The sequence below is a fragment of the Dermacentor andersoni genome, chromosome 1 (assembly GCF_023375885.2).
Source record: "Dermacentor andersoni chromosome 1, qqDerAnde1_hic_scaffold, whole genome shotgun sequence".
In the NCBI taxonomy this organism is placed as follows: domain Eukaryota; kingdom Metazoa; phylum Arthropoda; class Arachnida; order Ixodida; family Ixodidae; genus Dermacentor; species Dermacentor andersoni.
The window spans coordinates 178,714,741-178,735,702 of NC_092814.1; the positions used below are offsets into that span (position 1 = coordinate 178,714,741).

General features: G+C 44.6%; 1 protein-coding gene across 8 annotated transcripts in view; it reads right to left on the reverse strand.

Annotated features, from left to right (window-relative positions):
* The window catches only part of MED27 (mediator complex subunit 27), a 70,925-nt gene extending 52,172 nt beyond the window's left edge, over positions 1-18,753 (reverse strand). For 2 of the 8 annotated variants that reach the window (XR_008609001.2, XM_072288270.1), the window contains exons 1-2: positions 18,404-18,749; positions 15,744-15,888 (exon numbers count right to left, since the gene is read on the reverse strand). Coding sequence is in view for 7 of the 8 variants with exons in the window: in XM_072288270.1 (XP_072144371.1) it covers positions 15,744-15,888; positions 18,404-18,609 (351 nt within the window). In the remaining variant the exon portion in view is untranslated. Of the gene's footprint in view, positions 1-15,743; positions 15,889-18,403 lie in introns of all 8 variants that reach the window. The other 6 variants (XM_055062818.2, XM_055062817.2, XM_072288274.1 and 3 more) reach the window with 4 other exon arrangements.
* Between the last annotated feature and the right edge of the window lie 2,209 nt (positions 18,754-20,962).

Below are 20,962 nucleotides of genomic sequence, written 5' to 3' on the forward strand. Positions count from 1 at the left end.
CTGAAATTTTAGGTTTATTGCACATATGCTACACAATGAATACACCTACAGAAGTTATTACAGAAGGAGGTCCCATGGAAAAGATCTGTCAGGGGGACCTCTTAAGAGTACATGTATAGAAGACATATGCAAAAAAAAGGCATACCAATTTTAAAATTGTAATAAAATAACAAGCGCAAGCAGGGGTAACACGGAAACAAATGACTGAATTAATGTACAAAATATTAATCAATAAATCAAAATCAGAAAAATATGCAGATAATATAACACAGGGAAAAAGTGACGTTGTAAAGGCATTTTGTCATGACAACAAATTCCTTGCACAACCTGCTTATCAAGGTCAGGTTCATACCGAAAAATGCTCTCAATGATTAGGGAACTATTAGCTGAGTCTACTCTTTTGCATGGCATGCGCAGTCTCCTAGGCAAGCACCTTGCTAAGTCAATGGAATGACGCATCTGCGACAAACTTCAGTGTGGACGTCAATTACATGTTTGACAATGTAGACAAGGAAAGGCGCTATGCAATCATCACCAGGTTCAGCGAATACTACACTGCTGCTGCAGAAAAGTGAAGCCATACCATGAGACAAAACATTCCTCATGACTTACAGTTACATGACCAGTGAGTGTTTCTAGTACTACGCGAAGATCGTGAAAGTAAACATGAAGGTGAAACTGCGAATTTGACACTCGGAGCAGTCTACCACTTTACAATGCACGTGTCAGAACACTGCTTTATAGTTTTTTTTTTTTTTTAAGGGACTACTCAGAATATTAGGTGTATGTTGTTGAAGAAATCGCTGAGCTCCTAGTTTTATGCAGGACGCAGGCCTGAAACTGACCCATCCTTTCACGTACTGCACAGGATGTACTGGCTTTTCCTGTATCCAGTGCGAACATTGAAAGTGTGTTCTAAATGTTTCATTCTATAATTGTAAGGAGCACACTGCAACTACCAATTCCAACACTAGCAAATATGCACATATGGTAGATCATGGCAAGTTGGAACATCTATAAACCCTTCTGCTATTGTAAATGTTGACAGCAAATAAACATGTTCCTGCACCTACATCTTTTGTTTTTCTTCTTGCAATCAAGGCTATTTCTTTAGCCATGGGAAAGCTGAAAGTCAAATAATGCTAAAATGAACAAGAAAACTAACTAGAGACCAGATTTTCAGGCAATAAAATGTAGGTTTTAGCCACCTAAAACAGGCACTTAAAGCCTCATTTTAGGCATTAGACACAATAGGGGCCAACACAGGCGCCATAAACTGTTCGCAAACCACAACCTCTTTTATGCATTGAATGTGTGTAGCTCATTTCATGGTAAGCGTTCACTTGTGATGTTGTTTGTTCACTGATGTAGCGTTCACTTGTGTGGTCTGAAAGGCAGCAGCCATATTGTGCAAGCCATCACTTCACAGGGCTTTGCTGGGCACATGAGAGGCCGCATTTTTGTCAATACGAATAGTGCTGCCAACACAGTGAACACATTTGTTAAGACACTATGAGCAGGAAGTGTATATTTAATAGCCATAATTTCCTGCTTGCACCAATGGAGCAAGCACAACAAACATAAGATACACCAGGAAAGCTGGTAAATGGTGAAGAGAGAAGCTAAAATCCGTGCCTAGTGAAATGAAATCAACGAATGTACCAGTAAACGAAGAAGCTTTGAATAGTGCAGATGTACAAATATTTTAAAAGGCATAAGAACAGTAACACATGATTATCATATCTAGGTGCTAGGGGTCCCACATTTGTCTCTTCTCACTCAGAATGAGCTTGCAGGCTGAAAACAAGCACTTAACATCGAGGGAGGTGGATAGAACGTTCATGTATTTCTGTATGTCTAATGACTTAATGCACTCTGCAATTCTTGAGTTTTTGCCTGCAAGAACCTCCAAAATTTCTTCCGAGCACAAAAAATTCATTTGTGGCTGCATCTTTGCACAAGCTTCTTTTACAGCTGCTGCCACACACATGGGATTCACTAAACTTGTGTTGTGGTGCGATGGCTGTGTCGCTACATGTGAACTGTTGACAATAACTTTTATGTATCGCTGTGACTTTACGCTTTGCAAAGTGGCTCTTTTTATCACACATTTGAGCACAAGAGTCTACATTCCCTTACTTGCACTTAAGTAAGAATATCAGGGGAGGGCAGAGCAAGTAAGGGGCAGAGTTTATTGCTCATCTATTGCAACGCCGCCATTGACTGATGTATGTGTATAACTAAGCAACAACAAAAGGAGCGGAGGTGCAGAAAAATAGCACTGTGTAAATACAGTCGACAGTAATTCCAGCGGGCCTTGCACGCTTTCACCTTGCACATGTGACAAAGGTGACAAAGGTGAACATGTGAACATGGTGACAAAGGTGAACATGAACAAGCATGTGACAAAGGTGAACAACAGTGCAGTGGCAACAGCTGCCGGCGGTAGGCAGAAGGGTTATCTCCCATGAACATGTGATCCAGTCCTTAAAAGGCCCATCACCAGGCCACATAGCAAATAAATTTCAGTTATACACTGTAAGTTGTTACGTGCCCTCTAGGGAGCATTCCACCGAAAAAAATTTTCAAATCAGTTCATTAATAGCCGAGATAGAAATATTTCACTGCTACGAACACATGATTTCAGGCGGCGAGCGGCACTGCCAAAAGAGACACTCTCTCCACTTGCCCCGTCTAGGCTCTGCAAGCGTAATTCCTTCCCTGCGTTCTCTCATACTGGAGCTCGAGAAACGCGTGTCGCATACGTCACAGGCTCCGCCTTCTTTTTTTTTTCTCCTCACTTCTTTGCGGCGCAGCACACTTCCGCTCACGGCGTCGAGTGCGAGCTGTTGCGATTGTCTCGGTTCGCACAGCGCACGATTTTGCGCGATGAGCACGAGGAGACCTGACTAGCGGTATAAGTCAGTGCTACACGAATACTGAAGCAGACACAAGTGGATCACAGAGCATGATCGCACGCTGGAACACGGTAGACGATGACATAGTTTTGGTGTCTGTGTGCGTGACTGCATGACGTGAAGAACATGCAGATGAAACGGAAGTACATCTCTCTTGCTGCGGTGCGAAGTAAAACAAAAACACGCAGACATTCGGTTTGTGTGTTTTATTATTTCTCTAACGTTTAATTTGTCTATTCAAGCAACAGATTACATAAATAACAGATGTTGCCTTGAATAATTCTCAAGGTCACATGTCACTACGAGCGATGTCACAGCACAAACACCTGTACGTAGGCGCACTAGCATGTGTACGTCACCATCCAGCTTGGAGCACAGCAGCCACGAGGAGAAGGGCAAACGGCGTTCGGTTTCAAATTTCAGATCTTTCTGTGGTGCGTAGCAAAGTAATATTTAGCAGACACAATCGTTACCGCGCATTGTATGCTCTACGCTTGTCAGCTCAAAATGGCCAGACCTGGTGAGGGGTCCTTTAAGAGACCCCTCACCAGGCCCTAATGCAGATTTTGGTTATATACTGAAACATGTAATGCGCCATCAAAGGACTGCTTTACAGAAAGAATTTTTTTCAGAACGATTCATTATTGAAGGAGATAGAAATCAACAGTCCTATGCTGCCAGGAGACGAGCATCGCTGCCAGTGGAGATGCTCTCTCCCTCTGCCTCAACATAGTATTCCCATGCAGGGCTCCTTCCCCGCCTTTTTCAAACTGGAGCCGACGTACATTGTGGGGACCCCTTTGGACCCCTATCTCCTGTTCACGCGCGACTTGGGCCATTCGCCTGCGCGATCGCGGGGGACACGCAGTTCCAGCCTTATTTTGGATAGCGTACATTCCCCGCGGCTGCCAGCGTGATGCGGAGCCTGCTGCTTGCATGCGCGGTTCACGTTGCGCCGTGCGCAGGAAAAGTGCCCGAGGTGCGGGCCCCTCTCGCCCTCTCTTCGGCTTCTCTCTACTTCAGCATCTGAGGTATGCAGGGGCCTCCGCCCGACAGACTGACTTTCCGTGCTCTTGGCTGTCGGATGTGCAGACCCACTTGGTCCCGTGCCCCTCTGAGCAAGGCGGCCTTTTTCTGTGTCGCGAACCTGCTCAGAAGAGCCGGTGTGGCAGAGCAGACTTCCCGGGAGCTTTCACCCGTAGTCTGCAATTGCCACTTGGTGCCATTGCCATTGTACACCAGGGGCATAGCCAAGGTGGGGGGGCTTACGGGGCTTCAGACCCACCCCCCTCCGGAATTTTTTCATGCTGTCATGCACCGCCGACCAAAACAGCCCCCATTGCCAGAAATCATTCTGGATTTTATCTAGAATATCTTTTTTCATGTTCGAAAAGACATTTCAACGCGATCATTGTGAACTCTGCCTGGATTTTGTGGCAACGCCCATGCACCGGGAGTCATATAACGCAAGGAGTCCCACATATAACGCAAGGAGTCCCATCCAAGCACAAAGTTTCAAAGGCATTTCGATGATGAGTGGGCTCATCGCAGCATCTCGCGGAGGCTGCGGTATCTACAGAACGCCTGGATTTAAAAGAAACTTTATGGGTATAAAGTTTTTATAAACTTTTGATGCCAAAGGTGCATTGACATTTCCAAAGTCATGCTTTAGATTTTCAATTCCGGAACTTTGTGGGTTTAATGCTGTCTTAAACATTCGACACCAAAGGTGCATTGACTTTTTCTAAAGTCGTACTTCGGACCATACAACGAGACAAGCCAAATCAAATAACTATCAGACAAGTTGACTAGAGTGTGCTACTCTAAAATTGACAAAGCACACAGCAAGGTCTGATGAGATGAACGAAGCATTGTGGTGGTCCACTTTTGCAGTCATGTCACAGAAAAGAATATCAACATTTTTTTCCACATGCGCCAAAGCATTCATGTGAAGACACTAAAGCCAGCTAAGGCAACTACATTCTTTTTATTTTTCTACTTTGACCTTTATTTGCAAGGACAAATTGGGCCTCTTCAATTTTCTTGTTCTCGCTAGCCACGGGCTGCCAGAGCCAGCCAGAGGCGCACATGTTTTTCTCGTGTTGCCCGGACCACCGCGCAGCGCACTTCAGTGTGCATTCGTTTTTTTCTGGCCTAGTGGATTCTCGCCTGGTAACGTTTTGGACACTTTCTGGCTAGCAGATGAGAAAAAACAATGGTCGCTCGCCGCCATCACTGTGCACTCGACGGATTTCAACACACTCGCTTGAGCGCAACCTTTCCGGAAAGTCTTGTCTCGCCGGTGTAGGATATCAAGCAGTATGCGTATGGTTCTCTGTGGACCAAGCGTCTCATGTTTTCTTTAATATTCCTTTGGTAGGTGCCCAAAGTAGGCATTAGATTGTGGCCAACATGCTTTCCTTCGCATTTTTTTCATTTCAGTGCCCCCACCCCACAAAAGGAAAAAAAGACATTGTTGCGGCGCAGCGGATTGTCGCATAGTGAAAGTTAGATTTTGTTGCTTCTTCTTTTGCGGAAAGTAATGGGCCACGGGACGCTTCAGTTGCCGGATACTCTTATGATATTGCAATAGCAATTATGTGGACACTCCAGGCGCATTCCTGCCGTCGCCGTCTCCCTCATGTTCCGTATAAAGTGCAAGGGCACTCACATTGTGACTGCATGCTGCATGCGCGAGTGAAAGCGTGGGGGGGGGGTAAGTGGCATGGGCGAGCCAATGATGGTGGCACAGTCTTGTGAGCGCAAGGGAGAAAAGCGGGGAGGAAGCGCACCACCTTCCATCGGGCACGATTATCCGGGGGAGTGGAGTGCTTTAGGATGATGTGATCTGTGAATCTGATTTCGCAACATGTTTGTTTGCCTTGTTTGATGCATTATGTACACTGACTTTTTCTTAGATACCTAGATTTATTGGAGACTTATACGTATAATCAATTTTCTTGTTGCGAGGTTTTGCGTATACGTGCAGTGAACTTTGTTTCCAGTGAAACTCTTTTAGCCTTTATCAAGCATTATCTTCGAATTTGTATATTCCATTGAATCTTTGCATTTCTAATGTACGAGGGCGAGTTAGATGAAAGTGAGCCAACTCACCCCGCGCAATAATAGTTCGGTTCATTATCTGCGAGGCATGTGCATAGCGCACAGGCATCTCTCATTTACAAAAGTGACACGCAGGTGTGAGGATAAATGTTCTTTAATGCGCTCCTACACTGGTTTGAACATGGTTGCGTGACGTAATGGACGCTCCAGAAGTTGAACAGCGTGGTGTCGTGAGGTTTTTGACAGCTGAAGGCGTTTCCCAAAGAGAAATTAGTCGCTGTGTGACTGCCGTGTACGTCGAACATTGCATTTCATTGGCCACTCTGAAGCGTTGGAGCAAACGGTTTAAAAAAGGACATGAAAGTTGCAAAGATGATCCAAGACTGGGACAAAGCCACCGTGCAATCACACCCAACACAGTTGCAAAGCTTGATGAGATGATTAGACAAGAACGGAGGATAAGCACCGATATACTGGCAGAGCGTGTGAACATCAGTCACAGTTCGGTTCACACCATAATTAATGAACATCTCAGTTATGGGCTCTTGTGTGTGCAATTGGTGCCCAAGATTTTGTACCACTGCCAGAAGAAGGAGAGGTTCAGCGCTGCCTCGACTCATCTAATCCGGTATCTCAATGAGGGTGACGACTTCTTGTCTGCAATTGTGACTGGGGACGAATCATGGTGCCACTACTACGAGCCTGAAACACGATGGCAAAGCTTACAGTGGAAACATTCGAATTCACCACACCCAAAGAAAGAGAAGGCCATCATTTCCGCCGGGAAGGTGTTGTGAACTTTCTTTTTTCGATCGTCAGGAGCAATTACTGATCGAATTTGCTAAACCTGAAGAGACTATCAATCATTTCCTGTATTGTGAAAAGCCGGATCGGCTGCATGTCGCAATCAAGAACAAATGACGTGGAAAATTGAAGAATGGGGTCATCTTTCTCCACGATAATGCCCGTCCCCATGTTGCTGATGTAGTTAACATAAAACTGGCAAAGTTCAAGTTGGAAACGCTGCAACATCTGCCGTACAACCCAGACCTGTCGCCTTGAGACTTCCATATTTTGGGGCAATTGAAGAAACAGCTCAAGGGAATCTGATTCATGTTAGACGATGACATGAAAGAGGCAGTTACAGACTTTTTGAAGCAGCAACCCAAGGAGTTTTATGACACGGGAATCATGTGACTGGTTAGTCAGTGGGACAAATGTCTAAATGCGACTACTTTTAAATAAAGTACACCGTTTGTCATATATTCCCATTGGCTCACTTTCATTTGCCTCGCCCTCGTATATTTTGCAGAACTTGTGCTTTCTATATATGCTCTCTGTTGAGACTATAATTTCGGTGCAATTACAATACACAACCGGTGACAGCTGCTCCTGCTCAATACATTGGAACAAAGGACAGCGTCATTGAGATTTTTCCCTGGCCATTGCATGTGTATAAAAATGTAAACAAGGTTCTTGAATGATAAAGTTTGATTAAAATATTTGTGCTCAACTTGCTATTTTATTGCCTTTACTTTTTCCATATCAGCAGCAAGCACTGCTTTGCTGGTTTTGAACTGATATATTTCTAAAGTTCGTGCGATATTTTCTTTACTTATTAAATAGACAATAACATGGAAGCATTGATATCAGTTATTTCAGGAACAATTTTTGGGACATACAAGTATATCTTTTTATTTAAAAAATACATATTTTGCTTGTCTTGACAGTGCGTAGCGTTCAATTCGTTTGCAGCATCTTTGGCTATGGGAATGTAGTTATTATTCATGTATTTGGATTGGATAAACTTTATTAAAAGTGCTACAGGACGCGCGTCAGCGGGCGTCTCCCACGCAGGGACTTGATCCATCTACAAATTCTATAAGGAAGAGGCCGAGCTGCGACGTGAGCCCCCCCCCCCCGAATGAAATTTCTGGCTACGCCACTGCTGTACACACATTTTGTACATAACAGGGAATAAACCCCCATTCGTTTGTACCATGGCTGGAGTCGTCTCTAAGCCTTGTCGGTAAGTCAGCAAACCCGCCACGACGCCCCTTTGCGTGCACTGTGGAGTGGGGACGAGCTACATGTTTCCTAAAACCTTAGCTAGCCGTGTCCAGGCACGTTAGCCTGAACACCCACAACGTCAAGCCCTGCCTTCTTTTTTACAGCGAAGCAGTCTATGGCTAGGATCCCAAGAGTTCTTTGTGGCGTAATGTTGACAGAAACCTATCATCATCAATGGCTCATACTCCCAAATGCAGGCAGAGGCTACAAGCACTCAGCAAGTGAAGCAAGCAGTGCATATATTGTTTGGAATCATGCATACAATACACACAACACCATATGTTTCAATAAACAACAAGCTCAAAACAAGCATCCAAACCACATAATTGATAAGACGCTCCTGCACCTACATGCAATGCGAAGCAAATAGTGCTCCCAGCATACGCTTCCCAGTGATTACTGTTGCGCAAGCTTCCGCGGCGACGGCAGCTTGACTGTAGCACACAAATCAGGAAGTGACGTAACTACACTTTCGTACGTAAAAGGAGAACCTGTCTAGCAAGTGGTTTCTTTTGTGACAGTGCTATGGGAAGGCCACGTATAGTAAGGACTCGTGAAGAGCAGCGTGCATACGTGGCGCGGGGAATTTCTCCTCTCTCTGGTGCACTCTTTGTAGGTGCACGAAGTAGCGGCACAAGCCAAGTTGCAGGCCGTCAAAACGTCGTGGGCTGATGATTTGGTAAAGTGCACGTGAATGTTACCACATGAGTAATTTCAACTTATGTCACATTGGGTAATCGTTCTAGTTGTCGTTTACAGCTTTGCTGTGCAACCACCGTCCCAGCGTGGATGGGAGACCTTTTTTCCTTTCCTTTTTTTTTTTTCAGCATTGCACCTTCCGCATTAAGTTATTAGTTATGGTGAGTGAAGAAACATGCACGGCGAAGAGGCACTTGTCTGTGTGACTGACTGGGAACAGGGCTCCCTCGAGAGAAAGGCGTATGGTGTTTGGTTTGAAATTTCAGCTGTTCTTGTGCCATGCAGCACCCTAGTACTTAGTAGACATGATCGTTAGTGCGTCACGTATACGCTATGCTTGTTTGTTTAAAATGGCCAAACCTGGTGAGGGGCTCTTAAGAAAAACATACGTGCAGCAATGTCTTCTACTAGAAGAAGTACCTATTAATGGTACCATTGCTGTACTCTTATATCCCCCTCAAAGATACTGGTAAACCAGTGCTCATAATACTGCGCTACAGGTGTGTGAAGAAAGCAAACCGCAGTGACTGCACACTGTAGAAGAGGCGAGCACTGCATGTAAACATAATTTCGAAACCACCACCACCACCACATTAACGAGAAAAACTGCGCTGGATAGACGCAGGAACGCAATCGGTTCAAATCAACTGGAAGTAGGCAATATCTGTTTATTTCTTTCTTCTTTATTTATTTATATTATACCTTAAAGCATAAAATGACAAGTTAAACAATGAACAGCGTGCCTCTTCATCTTCATTCATCCAGTCATCTGTATCTCAAGATAGCACGACTGCCAGGTCAGTGAGGCAAATCATTTTATACCTCCGATGCACCTAGGCAATGCTCAACATTGTTCTTCACTTCTCACTTTACATTAGCCGAGTTCCAACCAATAAATCCACTGGTGTGACAACCCAGGCATCGCTGATGAAATAAGAGTTGAGGAGAAAAGCTGCTACTTGGGAGGAGAGTGATGTTTAACCACTTGCAGCTCTTTTAATATGTAACACACAGTCAAAAAATTCTTGTGAGAACATTCGTGAGAACACTGTTTAGGTGGTACCCTTAAGTACGACAAAAATCAATACAGGGGCTCTTTGAAGAAGGACTAGTTTTCACAGGCTGCTTAAGAGGAAAAGCCAGGAAAAAAAAGGACACTGACACTGCAATGTATTCGATCTTGAAGAAGCTTTCCAGACTTTTCCGGGCTTCATTCTATAACTGTAAATGCGTATCTGTACAATGTTACATAAACAAGCCGGCACTGCAAATTTTGCACAGCAGAGCCAATGGCTACTGAACCCAGGTTTGGAATATAAAGAGCCCTCTTTTTAAGGGGCCAGTATACAAATGAGATGTAAAATGTTGTCCTGATGTGTCCACTACAGGATGAAAGCCTCTCTAGACAGTCTCCGGCTTCCCTTTCTCAAACCATTCAACTGTCTCCGATCCTTACAATCTCATCGCTCCACATAAAGCTCTGTTGCCCGCGACTGTGTTTCCCTTCCTATAGCACCGATTCTGTTACTTCAACAAACCATCTGTTATCTCTTCTGCACATCACATGAGCAGCCCCCAACTCCACTACTTGCTCTTACATTTAACCAAAATGTCAGCTACCCATGTTTTCTCTCTAATCCATGCTGTAATCCTTTTATTTTTTAGTGTTACACCTACAATTTTTCTTTCCATCATTAGTTGCTTTTTCTCAGATATCTTTTTGTCATCCCCAAAGCTTAGCACCACAGGTTAGTACTGGAAGAATTGATTTTTTTTTTTATGTTTGTTCATTATATAGAAGAGCCTGCATCAACCTACCTTTATTCATCTACATACATACTTTACTTTGCTGGTCATCTAAAAATGCACAAAAAAATTTAAAGGGGTCCTAAAAACCCCTCTAGCTTGGTGAAAAGACATAGTCTGCGGACAGAATACGCTGTTGTGAACCTCACAGCCAAGTTTTGTAGTCGTGCGCAGTGCATGGAGCTCACAAGCGCAGTGCGAAGTCATCTTTCTCTCAAATGCTCTCTTTTCAACAGAATCCTGCTCCTCACTCTTTTCTGGATGCTTTATTTCGTAATATAGTGGATTCCCATACGTGGCTGCTATTGGTGAACAGCTGATGTCCATCAAGAAATGTGTTTCGATCAGTGCGCTTCTTCCTATTGTTACTGTGTATATTTATTGACGAAGTTTAATATTGTCAGAGATCGACAATAGTTCTGCAAAAACCTGCAAGGTGGAGAGAAGTAATCAATAAAGGGAAAATGAGACATCAACCGAATCGTAACAATTGCTACAAAGGAAACCCATACGAGTTCCTCAAAAGAAAAGCCAGCAGTTGAAGAAAAATTCGTCCTGGTCTAGCTCGGGAGCACCACCTTTCCAGGGCAGCCGCTCTACCAGTTGAGCCAACCAGATGGCTGGCAGATGGCAGGACGAAGTCAACCCTAAGAACAACTAGAAGCAAAGGCAAGAGTTTGACGTGGAGCTAGGCTGCCCTGGAAAGGTGGTGGTCCCGGGTACAAGTCCCAGGCCAGGTCAAATTTTTCTTCAACTGTGAGGTTTTTCTTTCGAGGAGCCTGTATCGAGGAACCCAATCATAGCAATTACTAAGAATGGGTGGATGTAACTCTTGCCTTTGCTTCAAGTTGTTGATAGGTTCTACTTCACCCTGCCATCTGCTAGGCACCTGGTTAGCTCAAATGGTAGAGTGCTGCCCCGGAAAGGCGGTCGTTCTGAGTTCGAGTCCTGGACCAGGACGAATTTTTATTCAACTGTGAGGCTTTTCTTTTGAGGAACCCGTACGGGTTTCCTTTAAAGCAATTGATACAATTGGGTGGATATCTCATTTTGCCTTTATTAATTGTCAGAGATTATCACCACGACTCTAGCATGACTATCATTAAGTCATCTTTATCCCTCTCAACTCTTGGAATTTCCAAGAACCACAGCATTGCTTTGCCTGTTTCACAAAATAATCCATAGAATGCACCCGTCTACCTTGCCGCTCACTTGTACATCTGGTACATCTCGGCGTCTGCATAGTCATCTCAGTTTCTAGCATATCTTTGGCCAAACCAATGCTTTCAATTTATCTGCATTCCCATGTGCCATTCAGTATTGGAATAACCTACCAAATGACATAGTTGACATTATTGAACCTGTATCCTTCAGAGTATGCTTACACATATTATTTCCATAATTCATTACAACTAACCCTACTGCGCACCTAAATTATCTCTAGTGAAGTTGTATACAGTCTTTTTAGAGCTCAGCTCTTAATGGCCCGTTCCTGTGGCGAGCGTAGGTGGCAGTGTAACTGAGCAAACGAGCACAACAGCAAAAAATGAAATGCCGAACGTGGAGTGGCAAGCTGCGAATGGTGGAGACCAATGAAAGCAACCCCTTAAGCGATGTGTGCGCAGGAAACTGGTTTCATGCAGACCTGCCCGACCGCTCGATGCGTACTCGTATCTGGTCTTAACCGGACCGTTCATTTCGTATTATCGTCTGCTCGAATCAGCTCTCGCTCGTGCACCTTTGCTTTGCTTGGTTTAGACTCGTTTGCGCTTGCTTCGATTGTCATGGTTTGCAATTGTTTTGGAATCTGATTGTATGCACGATGTGAATTGTGTAGTACTTTCTGGAAGCCAAGCAGCACCAGCAATTACAGTGGAACCTTTGACAAGTCATTTATTTATTTATTTAAAGGCACATCAGAGGCTCCGGTCGGAGCATTGAGTGATGGGGGATTATACAACAAAATACGCGATGAGCATGAACAAAGAAAAGTAACAGTGGAAAAAAAAGCATCATTATACAGTCTCGGTTCGTAAAATGTGCATACAAATGCTCGCGGAAAAGTTTGCGGTTAGTGATTGAAACAATGGCATCTGGAAGATCGTTCCAAAGTGTGCTGGCTTGTGGCAAAGCCGAAGAACCGAAAGCTTTACTTTTACCAAGTATGCGTTTGATGCTGAGGTGATTATGAAGGCGCCTGGATGTGCGTAATGGTTTGTCAAGTGGCAGTAGGGATGGCATTAAGGTACGGACACACTGGCGGCAAGACGCGCGGCACGCCGCCGGTGGCAAGAACGCCGCGCGGCAAAGAGGCCACATCGGTTGTGCACGCGGCGGCCGCCGCGGAGTCACGTGACAGCGCTGATCTCGCCTTGTCTCGAACTGCGCGAGCATAGGCGCGATATCGCGGTTGTCGCGCGCTTTTTCCTTGCTCGGTTACCGCGCTGATTCCTGCAATGGCAGATGCAGACGACGATGTTCTGACGACGATGAGCGTTTTGGTCATTGTGTGTTCTCTGCTGTTGCGACGGCGGCGCGCGCAAAAGGCACGCAGACGAAGCACTAGCGCTGTTTGTCGCGGCTGGCGCGGTGCGCTCAGTCGTCGATCGTGGTTCCGCCGCCGCCACTGGAAGTTAACTTCGGCAGTAGCCAAGAGGTGGCGCTTAGGAGAAAGCCCGGACGGCTCTCATTGGTTCGCGGCACGCGGCAAGCCGCCAAAAATGGCTCCTCGACCCATCCTCTGCGCGGCAGACCAAACCGGTTCGACGGCAGGTTTCGCGGCACGCGGCGCGCCGCCGCCGGCAGCCGCGCGCGTTTTGACGCCAGTGTGTCCGTACCTTTACGCTTTGAATATATTTGTGTATTAAGCATAAAAGAGCAACAGAATTACGATTACTTAACGTCTGGAATGGAATGTCTAGCTTAATTTTTGTTACCTATACTGGAATGGCGGTGATAGTTACATGAAATGAATCGAGCAGCTCTATTTTGTACGGCTTCCAGCATTGAAATTAAATACCCTTGATGAGGCGACCAGATGGACGAAGCAAATTGAAGCTGTGGGCAGATGAAGGTTAACTATGCCAATTTGCGTGTATGAGGTAAGCAATGATGCAAATTTCAACGTAAGTAACCCAGCGTTTGTGACGCTTTAGCACATATGCTGGTGATATGCGATTTCCATGAAAGGTTGGATGTAAGATACAAACCTAATTACTTATATGACACCGCACAGGCAGTGCAATGTTGTTTATAGAATACGCAAAGCTAGAAAGTGACTGTTCATGAGTAAAGGAAATTGTTTTGAACTTATTCGAGTTCAACGTCATAAGCCAGTTATCACACCAGGCATAAACAAGGTTATTGTCCTTTTGGAGGATGAGGTGATCATCATGACTATCAATAGTGCGGTATACGATGCAGTTGTCAGCAAATAGTCGCATGCAAGAGGAAATGTTAGAAGGCAGGTCATTAATATGTATAAAAGCTGATGCGTTTGACCAGCAGATCAGATTTTCGACTGCCAGCTCTGCTACATCTCTCGCTCAACTTCTTTGCCTCAATACAATGGGAAATGAAAATACGTATAGAGCTGCACTTAAATTTCGCATTAGGGAGTATCGTAATCGTTGGTGAATTTTTTGCTTCATTTATTGCATTAATTAAATTTGTTAGACTTGCTCTTTCCTTTTTACCTGCAAGCATTTGTATAACTTATTTGAACTCCTTTTTTTCTATTTCATTCAGTCCTTTTGTTTCCTTTATTGCATTATATATATATTTGTTGGATATTTGTTTTTTCATTTTTAACCACTAAAATTGTATAATTTTTCGTACTCCTTTTTTTGTTAATTCCCTGTATCCCCCGGCTCACACAATACTCGTTCGGGAGCCTGTGAGGTAACTGCATAAATAAATACATAAATAAATAAATCAATCAAAACAGGCTGAAGTAAGTGAAAATCTGCTTGCGATAATAATTACGTACCTCCAGAAGAGGCCGCGGCTGCCTGCATAGCAATTAACCTTTGGCCCCTCTGCATATCAGTGACCTAGATGTCAGGTCTTGCTAATTTCAACTAGTTTTGAACACTCAACTAGCTTCGAACTCCGTGAAACTTAAGGCCAGACCACATGCATGCTTTCCAGCGCACCTCACTCCTGGCCGCTCCTGGTTAAGACGCCTTAGCAGACTTACTGATAGCGCTTCAAAATGCACAAGTTGGATGCCTATCAGTCCATCAGTCAAGCTGGTGAAGGATAAAGCCAGTCCGCATCACATAGCACAGTCAAACGAGCACATGAGCCTGAGCACACACTCAAGCACTGTCATGCACAAAGCAAACGCTGCACATACGCACTAAAGTTGCATGTAGCTGTGGTCTGCTACGTAGCGTAGATACCACGGCCGCTGCGGGGCACCTCGACGAGTGCACTGGCTAAGCGTACTGCGGCTCGCTGAGGACAACCGCGTTCAGCTTACGCTTGGCGCGTCATAGGCACTAAAATCGGAAGTAGTGGTGTCTGCGCTAACAACCAAAATCAGATTTGAACTGCATGCGACGGTGAATTTCAGTAGGCAAAGCATTGTAGGCACACCCCGCTCCACTGTAGCCTTCACAGTGCAAGGCATCGAAGAATTAGCGGAAGCACTGAAGGGTGTGTTCAATAGCTCCACGTCTGCTAAACCCATTAAAGTACTTTTTGCGGCATAGTATTTCTGAGTCAGCCTCTTATACCTTTAAATGCATTTGTCCATTTCGATAAAAAGTGGTTCAAGGTCTCTTTAATTCTGGGTTGTTACATGTTAAAATTATGATCTGATTATGAGGCATGGCATAGTGGGGGACTCCGGATTAGATTTGACTACCTGGGGTTCTTTAACATGCACTCAATGCACAGCCCATGAGTGTTTTTTGTATTCTGTTCCCATCAGAATGCGGCCAGGATTGAAACCTGCGACCTCATGCTCAGTAGTGTAATGCCGTAGCCACTGAGCTATGATCCAATCGTGCCCCTGCACAGCTAAGTACAACACGTGCACTATGGGAGTTACTTTCTACCCCCTCAACAGTTTGGCTATAAACCTAAATTTTTACCTCTCGTCCCTTGATACACACACTGTGCCTTTGAATTTTTGCACTAGTATATTCTTCCCCCCCCCCCCCACAACAAGTTCTTACATACCTTGTCAAACCACCGATATGACTTAATCATGTCTGTATACAAGGATGTCCTGTCCAAAGTGGGATCTTGACACAAGTGGCCAGTGCTTCCAAGGTTCAGTGGTGCAATAGGAGAACCAAGCAGCGTAACTGCGGTCTCCAACTCTCTACAACAAATCGAAAATTCATGTAATTGTGGCAAATTCAATGACGCCATACTAAATCATTAGAGTTTTAGATTAGGGGATGCATGAGGTAAGAACCCAAACTCTGCTTTAAATCTTGCTGGAACTCAAGCTGCTTGAGCACACAATTGAATTACAGACCATTTGTAGACCCTATTCTAAAATTCTCTATGCACGGTAAATGTTTATCAGATTAAAAGACAAACGAGAAAATACCATGCAACAAACAGCCTTATAGCTTCGCACTCAAGCATCGTTTTTTACAGCATTCAGAACACTATCAGTGAGCTGGAGAGCAGCATAAATGAATAGTTTTTTTCAATAATCAGTAACTCCAAGAATGCATAAAGACAACAGTGTAACTTTACAGTGGGGCATTTAAGTGCAGCATTTTGCTGGCCACATCAAATTAAAATGATTATCTTAAGATAATCAGGGGGATCTGATTATCTTATAAGATAATTAGATCACCCTGCCTTCCAGCTCAGGTCTCGTACCACAAGACAAAAGTGCTTTATGAGAGTTTTGCATCTATCACACTTCTCCATATTTTGCCTAGTAAGCAGTCGCACAAATGACAATAGGGAGCTATAGACACAGCACACCCAAGCATCATTGCGTAACCAATGCTCCACGCCCTGCTTGCATTCTCTTATACTTCTTTTACATCTTTAAAATATATTTTTGCATTCTTTTGTACGCCCAGCACCTAGTGTCCCCCTAACTTCAGCTGCGCAAAACCTATAACGCCATACTGGCATCATATTCTTTGGGTTTTTGATTGCACAATTGCCATCATCTGTTCATGTTACCAGTTCCTATTAATGAATTCTGAGTTTTTATGTGCCAAAACTATTTGATTATGAGGCCCGCCGTAGTGGGAGACCCCGGATTAATTTTGACCACCAGGGGGTCTTTAACATGCCCCCAATGCACCGGGCACGAGGCACTTTTGCATTCTGCCCCCACCGAAATGCGGCTACCGCAGCCAGGATTTGATCCCACGACCTCGTGCTTAGCAGCGCAACACCACAGCCGCTAAGCCACCGCGGCAGGTGCAGTTCCTATTAAGTTCAATACTGCCAATAAATATCGTGGCCTAATGTAATAACTCCAGAGTCAGTTTTTTTCTTTTTCATTTGATAATTGTAAAGACCATACAATATACACAACTTTTGGAATGATAGCACCTTGACTAATTAAACTGCCAATCGGTCATTATTTCTTTCACTTTGTCTAGTTATGTCTCTGCACTTTATACGAGTGAGAGTTCTACATCCCAAAGCTACACTTGGGCTATGAAAGATGTTGTAGATTAATTGTAACAAGAGGGGGATTCATGTCTCAGTGAACAAGTGTTTTAGCACAATACTTCTATCATATAGTAGTCAAAGCAGCTGACACAACCAGAGACCTTGTGCATAGCAGCACTTCACCGCAGCCATTGGTTATATTGTTCAGCTTTCTTGCCTACCTCAGTTTTGCATCTTGCTTCCAGGCTTCACATATCAACGCTGTATTCATGGGCATCTCATGGCATCAATGAAAGCTGCCGATTTTGCTCAGTTTGGAATCACATAAATGACATCTTGTGTTATCGGAAGTAGATGCAGAAGTACAACAAAGAGAGCTAGCTGCTCTAAGAGAGCAGACAGGTTACAAGGGGGGGTGGGGAGCTCATTTTCTACTAAAATTCCCCTACAAATCAACAGCACTGAACACGGTATATCTGCAGACAATGCCAATGACTACACGCAACTACACGCAGAAGCGAAAGACCCTAAGAAATCCAAGCTAACATATTACGATGAAGCTTTCTCCTGCCCAAAAACTCCCGACCTTAAGGATTAAAAGCAACGTGCCCACTATTGCACAGTGTTCACGCTTGCTTCACGTATCATAAAAATAAGAACCGCCAAATCGAAACGGGATGAATTACGGGCGTGGGTATCACGCAAGTGACATTTTACAGCACATTGTTGCGTGCGATTTGTAACGTTACCCTTAAAATCGCGCCGTTACGTGCACGGTTCGTGATCGTTAAGGTCTTTACGACTTCCAACACTTACCATAGCGCACATACACAACGCTCGACGACAAGCAACGTCCTGCAGTGCGTTTGTTTGCCACGTAGTAACGCAAGTCGATCTGCTACAAATTGCAACACGTTATGGGGCTGCATTCCCGGCGTTGCAAGATATAGAATCAATGCGTGGAACCGTGTACGTTTCATCCTTCCAAGGTGCAATCGTTAAAGTGTACAGAAATAAAAGGTAACGGGACCGAGTCCCTGAACTCTTTTTTTTTTTTTTTGAAGAGAAAATAACGACGCTATATTTAGTATCAATGGTGTATATTCTATTAGGAAATCACTGTGCTGCAATGAAAGTCGGCGTACGTGACCAAGTAATAGTCTGCAATTGACAACGTGACACTCCTGCAATTTTTGTCAGCAATTTTTGTTCATGGCAGTGAACAAATCAAAGGCACAACATACCTTATGCGAGAGATAACTGCCCCTAGTGTTCCTTGTAATTCGAGAATAAAATTCTTCTCTTTGTTTTCGTCACCCTGTGAACACGGAACGCCATCCGTCAAAGTACGAAACACTTCTCCGACAGTGCATCGAAGGGCCTTCACGGCCCTCAGGCCAGAGTTCACAGCGTCCAAATTTATCCCTATGTCTGCAATGTATGGGTTCATGATTCTTGCTCACACTTTTCGCGCAACGTAACTGCTCACAGAACGTAACTACACTGAAACGTAACCACAGAACTACCACCCTAACAGAACACCGCGCTGCTGTTCGCTGCCATTTTGAGACGCGTCCTTATGTCTCCCTGGCGGCGAATGCCCCTGGTAAGTTGATTGAGCTGACCCCAACTAATGTTTTGCCAGTTCGCTCTTGACTTTTCATATTTTTTGTGTTCAGTTCTTCTGTGCCATAGAGTTTCATATTAGTATAGTATTTATTTAGAAACTCTATGTTCTGTGCGTTGCAGTTCGTATGAAGTGAATTCCGCTTGTCTAAGCACAAGCGGCTACATCGCAGTACGCCAAAACCATTGCCCTTGAGATCCTAATTGCACTGTTGATAATCTTGCAGGCAATGCAAATGGCAAGTGCAGAACTTTTTGGACAGCGCATGAACAAGATGCTTGCATGCACATTCTTAAGCAAAATTACACCCTTTTGCCACACAACGATAATCATCATCTGTCTTGTCCGCATTTCCTTTCTCTAACGCGGCGAGCCCTGTACCTCCCAGCAACGAACGTACGGCATGCGCGTTATCAGCATGACATAGCATTCCCGACAGGAAAGTAGCGAGCGCAGGGTTTTCAAGGAAGTAAACGCAAGCAAAACAGATTCAAAAAGCAAGACAGCCTAATTCAAAAGTCTAGTAGCTGTCTTGATCGACATATTGTAGCCGTGGACGTCTAGAAGTACTTCAGTAAGCCCTGCTATCGTTATGCTAAATGTTGGCTGATGGGCAGCTTGACAAGAACAACTGAAGATCTTTATTAGACATTCCCTCAATTTTTTGTGGCAGCTGTTACAGTAACACGAGGTTTGCCCACAGTTAAAATTTATTTTAAGCGAGGCACGGGCATCAGAAAAAAAAACTTTGTCGGATAGAGTGATGCGCAGGTATACTCTAAAAAAATGTTTACACCCTTTGGATCGTATCTTGCCACACAACAATAATCGTCATCTGTCTTGCCCGCATTTCCTTTAACGCTGCGAGCCCGGTACTTCCCAGTCACGAACGGCTTGCGCGTTATCAGCTTGACACAGCATTCTCGACAGGAAAGTAGCGAGCGCCGACTTTTCAGGAGGAAACGCAAGCAAGTCGGATGACGATTATTGTCGTGCACTCGATCTTAGGCAAAGTTACACCCTTTGGGTTGCCCCTTCTGCCACACAACGATAATCGTCATCTGCCTTGATGCGTTTCCTTTCTTGAAAACGCCGTGCCCGCTACTTTCCTGTCGGGAATGCTATCATGCTGATAACGCGCATGCAGTTCATTACTGGAAAGTACCGGGCTCACAGCGTTAAACAAAGGAAACGCATCAAGGCAGATGACGATTATCGTTGTGTGGCAGAAGGGGCACTCCAAAGGGTGTAACTTTGCCTACACTCTAAGAACAGTTTACATCCTTTGGAGTGCCCCTTCTGCCACACAACGATAATCGTCATCTGCCTTGATGCGTTTCCTTTCTTTAACGCTGCGAGCCCGGTACTTTCTAGTAACGAACGACACGCGCGTTATCAGCATGATAGCATTGCCGACAGGAAAGGCTGTCATGCTGATAACGCGCATGCCGTTCGTTACTGGAAAGTACCGGGCTCGCAGCGTTAAAGAAAGGGAACGCATCAATGCAGATGACGATTATTGTTGTGTGGCAGAAGGGGCACTCCAAAGGGTGTAAACTGTTCTTAGAGTGTAAGAGTGTGTGTGTGTGTGTGTGTGTGTGTGGCAAATATACACCCCAAAGGGTGTAAACTTTTCTTAGAGTGTATACTCTTAGGCAAAGTTGCACCCTTTGGAGTGCCCCTTCTGCCACACAACGATAACCGTCATCTGCCTTGATGCGTTTCCTTTCTTTAACGCTGCGAGCCCGGTACTTTCCAGTAACGAACGGCATGCGCATTATCAGCATGATAGCACTCCCGACAGGAAAGTAGCGGGCACGGCGTTTTCAAGAAAGGAAACGCATCAATGCAGATGACGATTATCGTTGCGTGGCAGAAGGGGCACTCCAAAGGGTGTAACTTTGCCTAAGAGTGTAGTTTTTCCAGATGTGAACCATGGGAATTGTGTACTGCCTCATTGGTTGATTAGTACATTTTACTTAGACCAATCAATTGAATGCCGCCAGTCAGAACTATTTTGAAAATAAAACAATATCTGTCTTGTATGCCGATATCATGCCAATGTGCACCCATTGACTGAAACGAGAATGCTACCGCTGCATGAAACGTCATTGTTGACAAAACTTTACCCGCTGGGTCTTCACCGAACTGAAAGTTTCTAGCAGGGAAACATGTT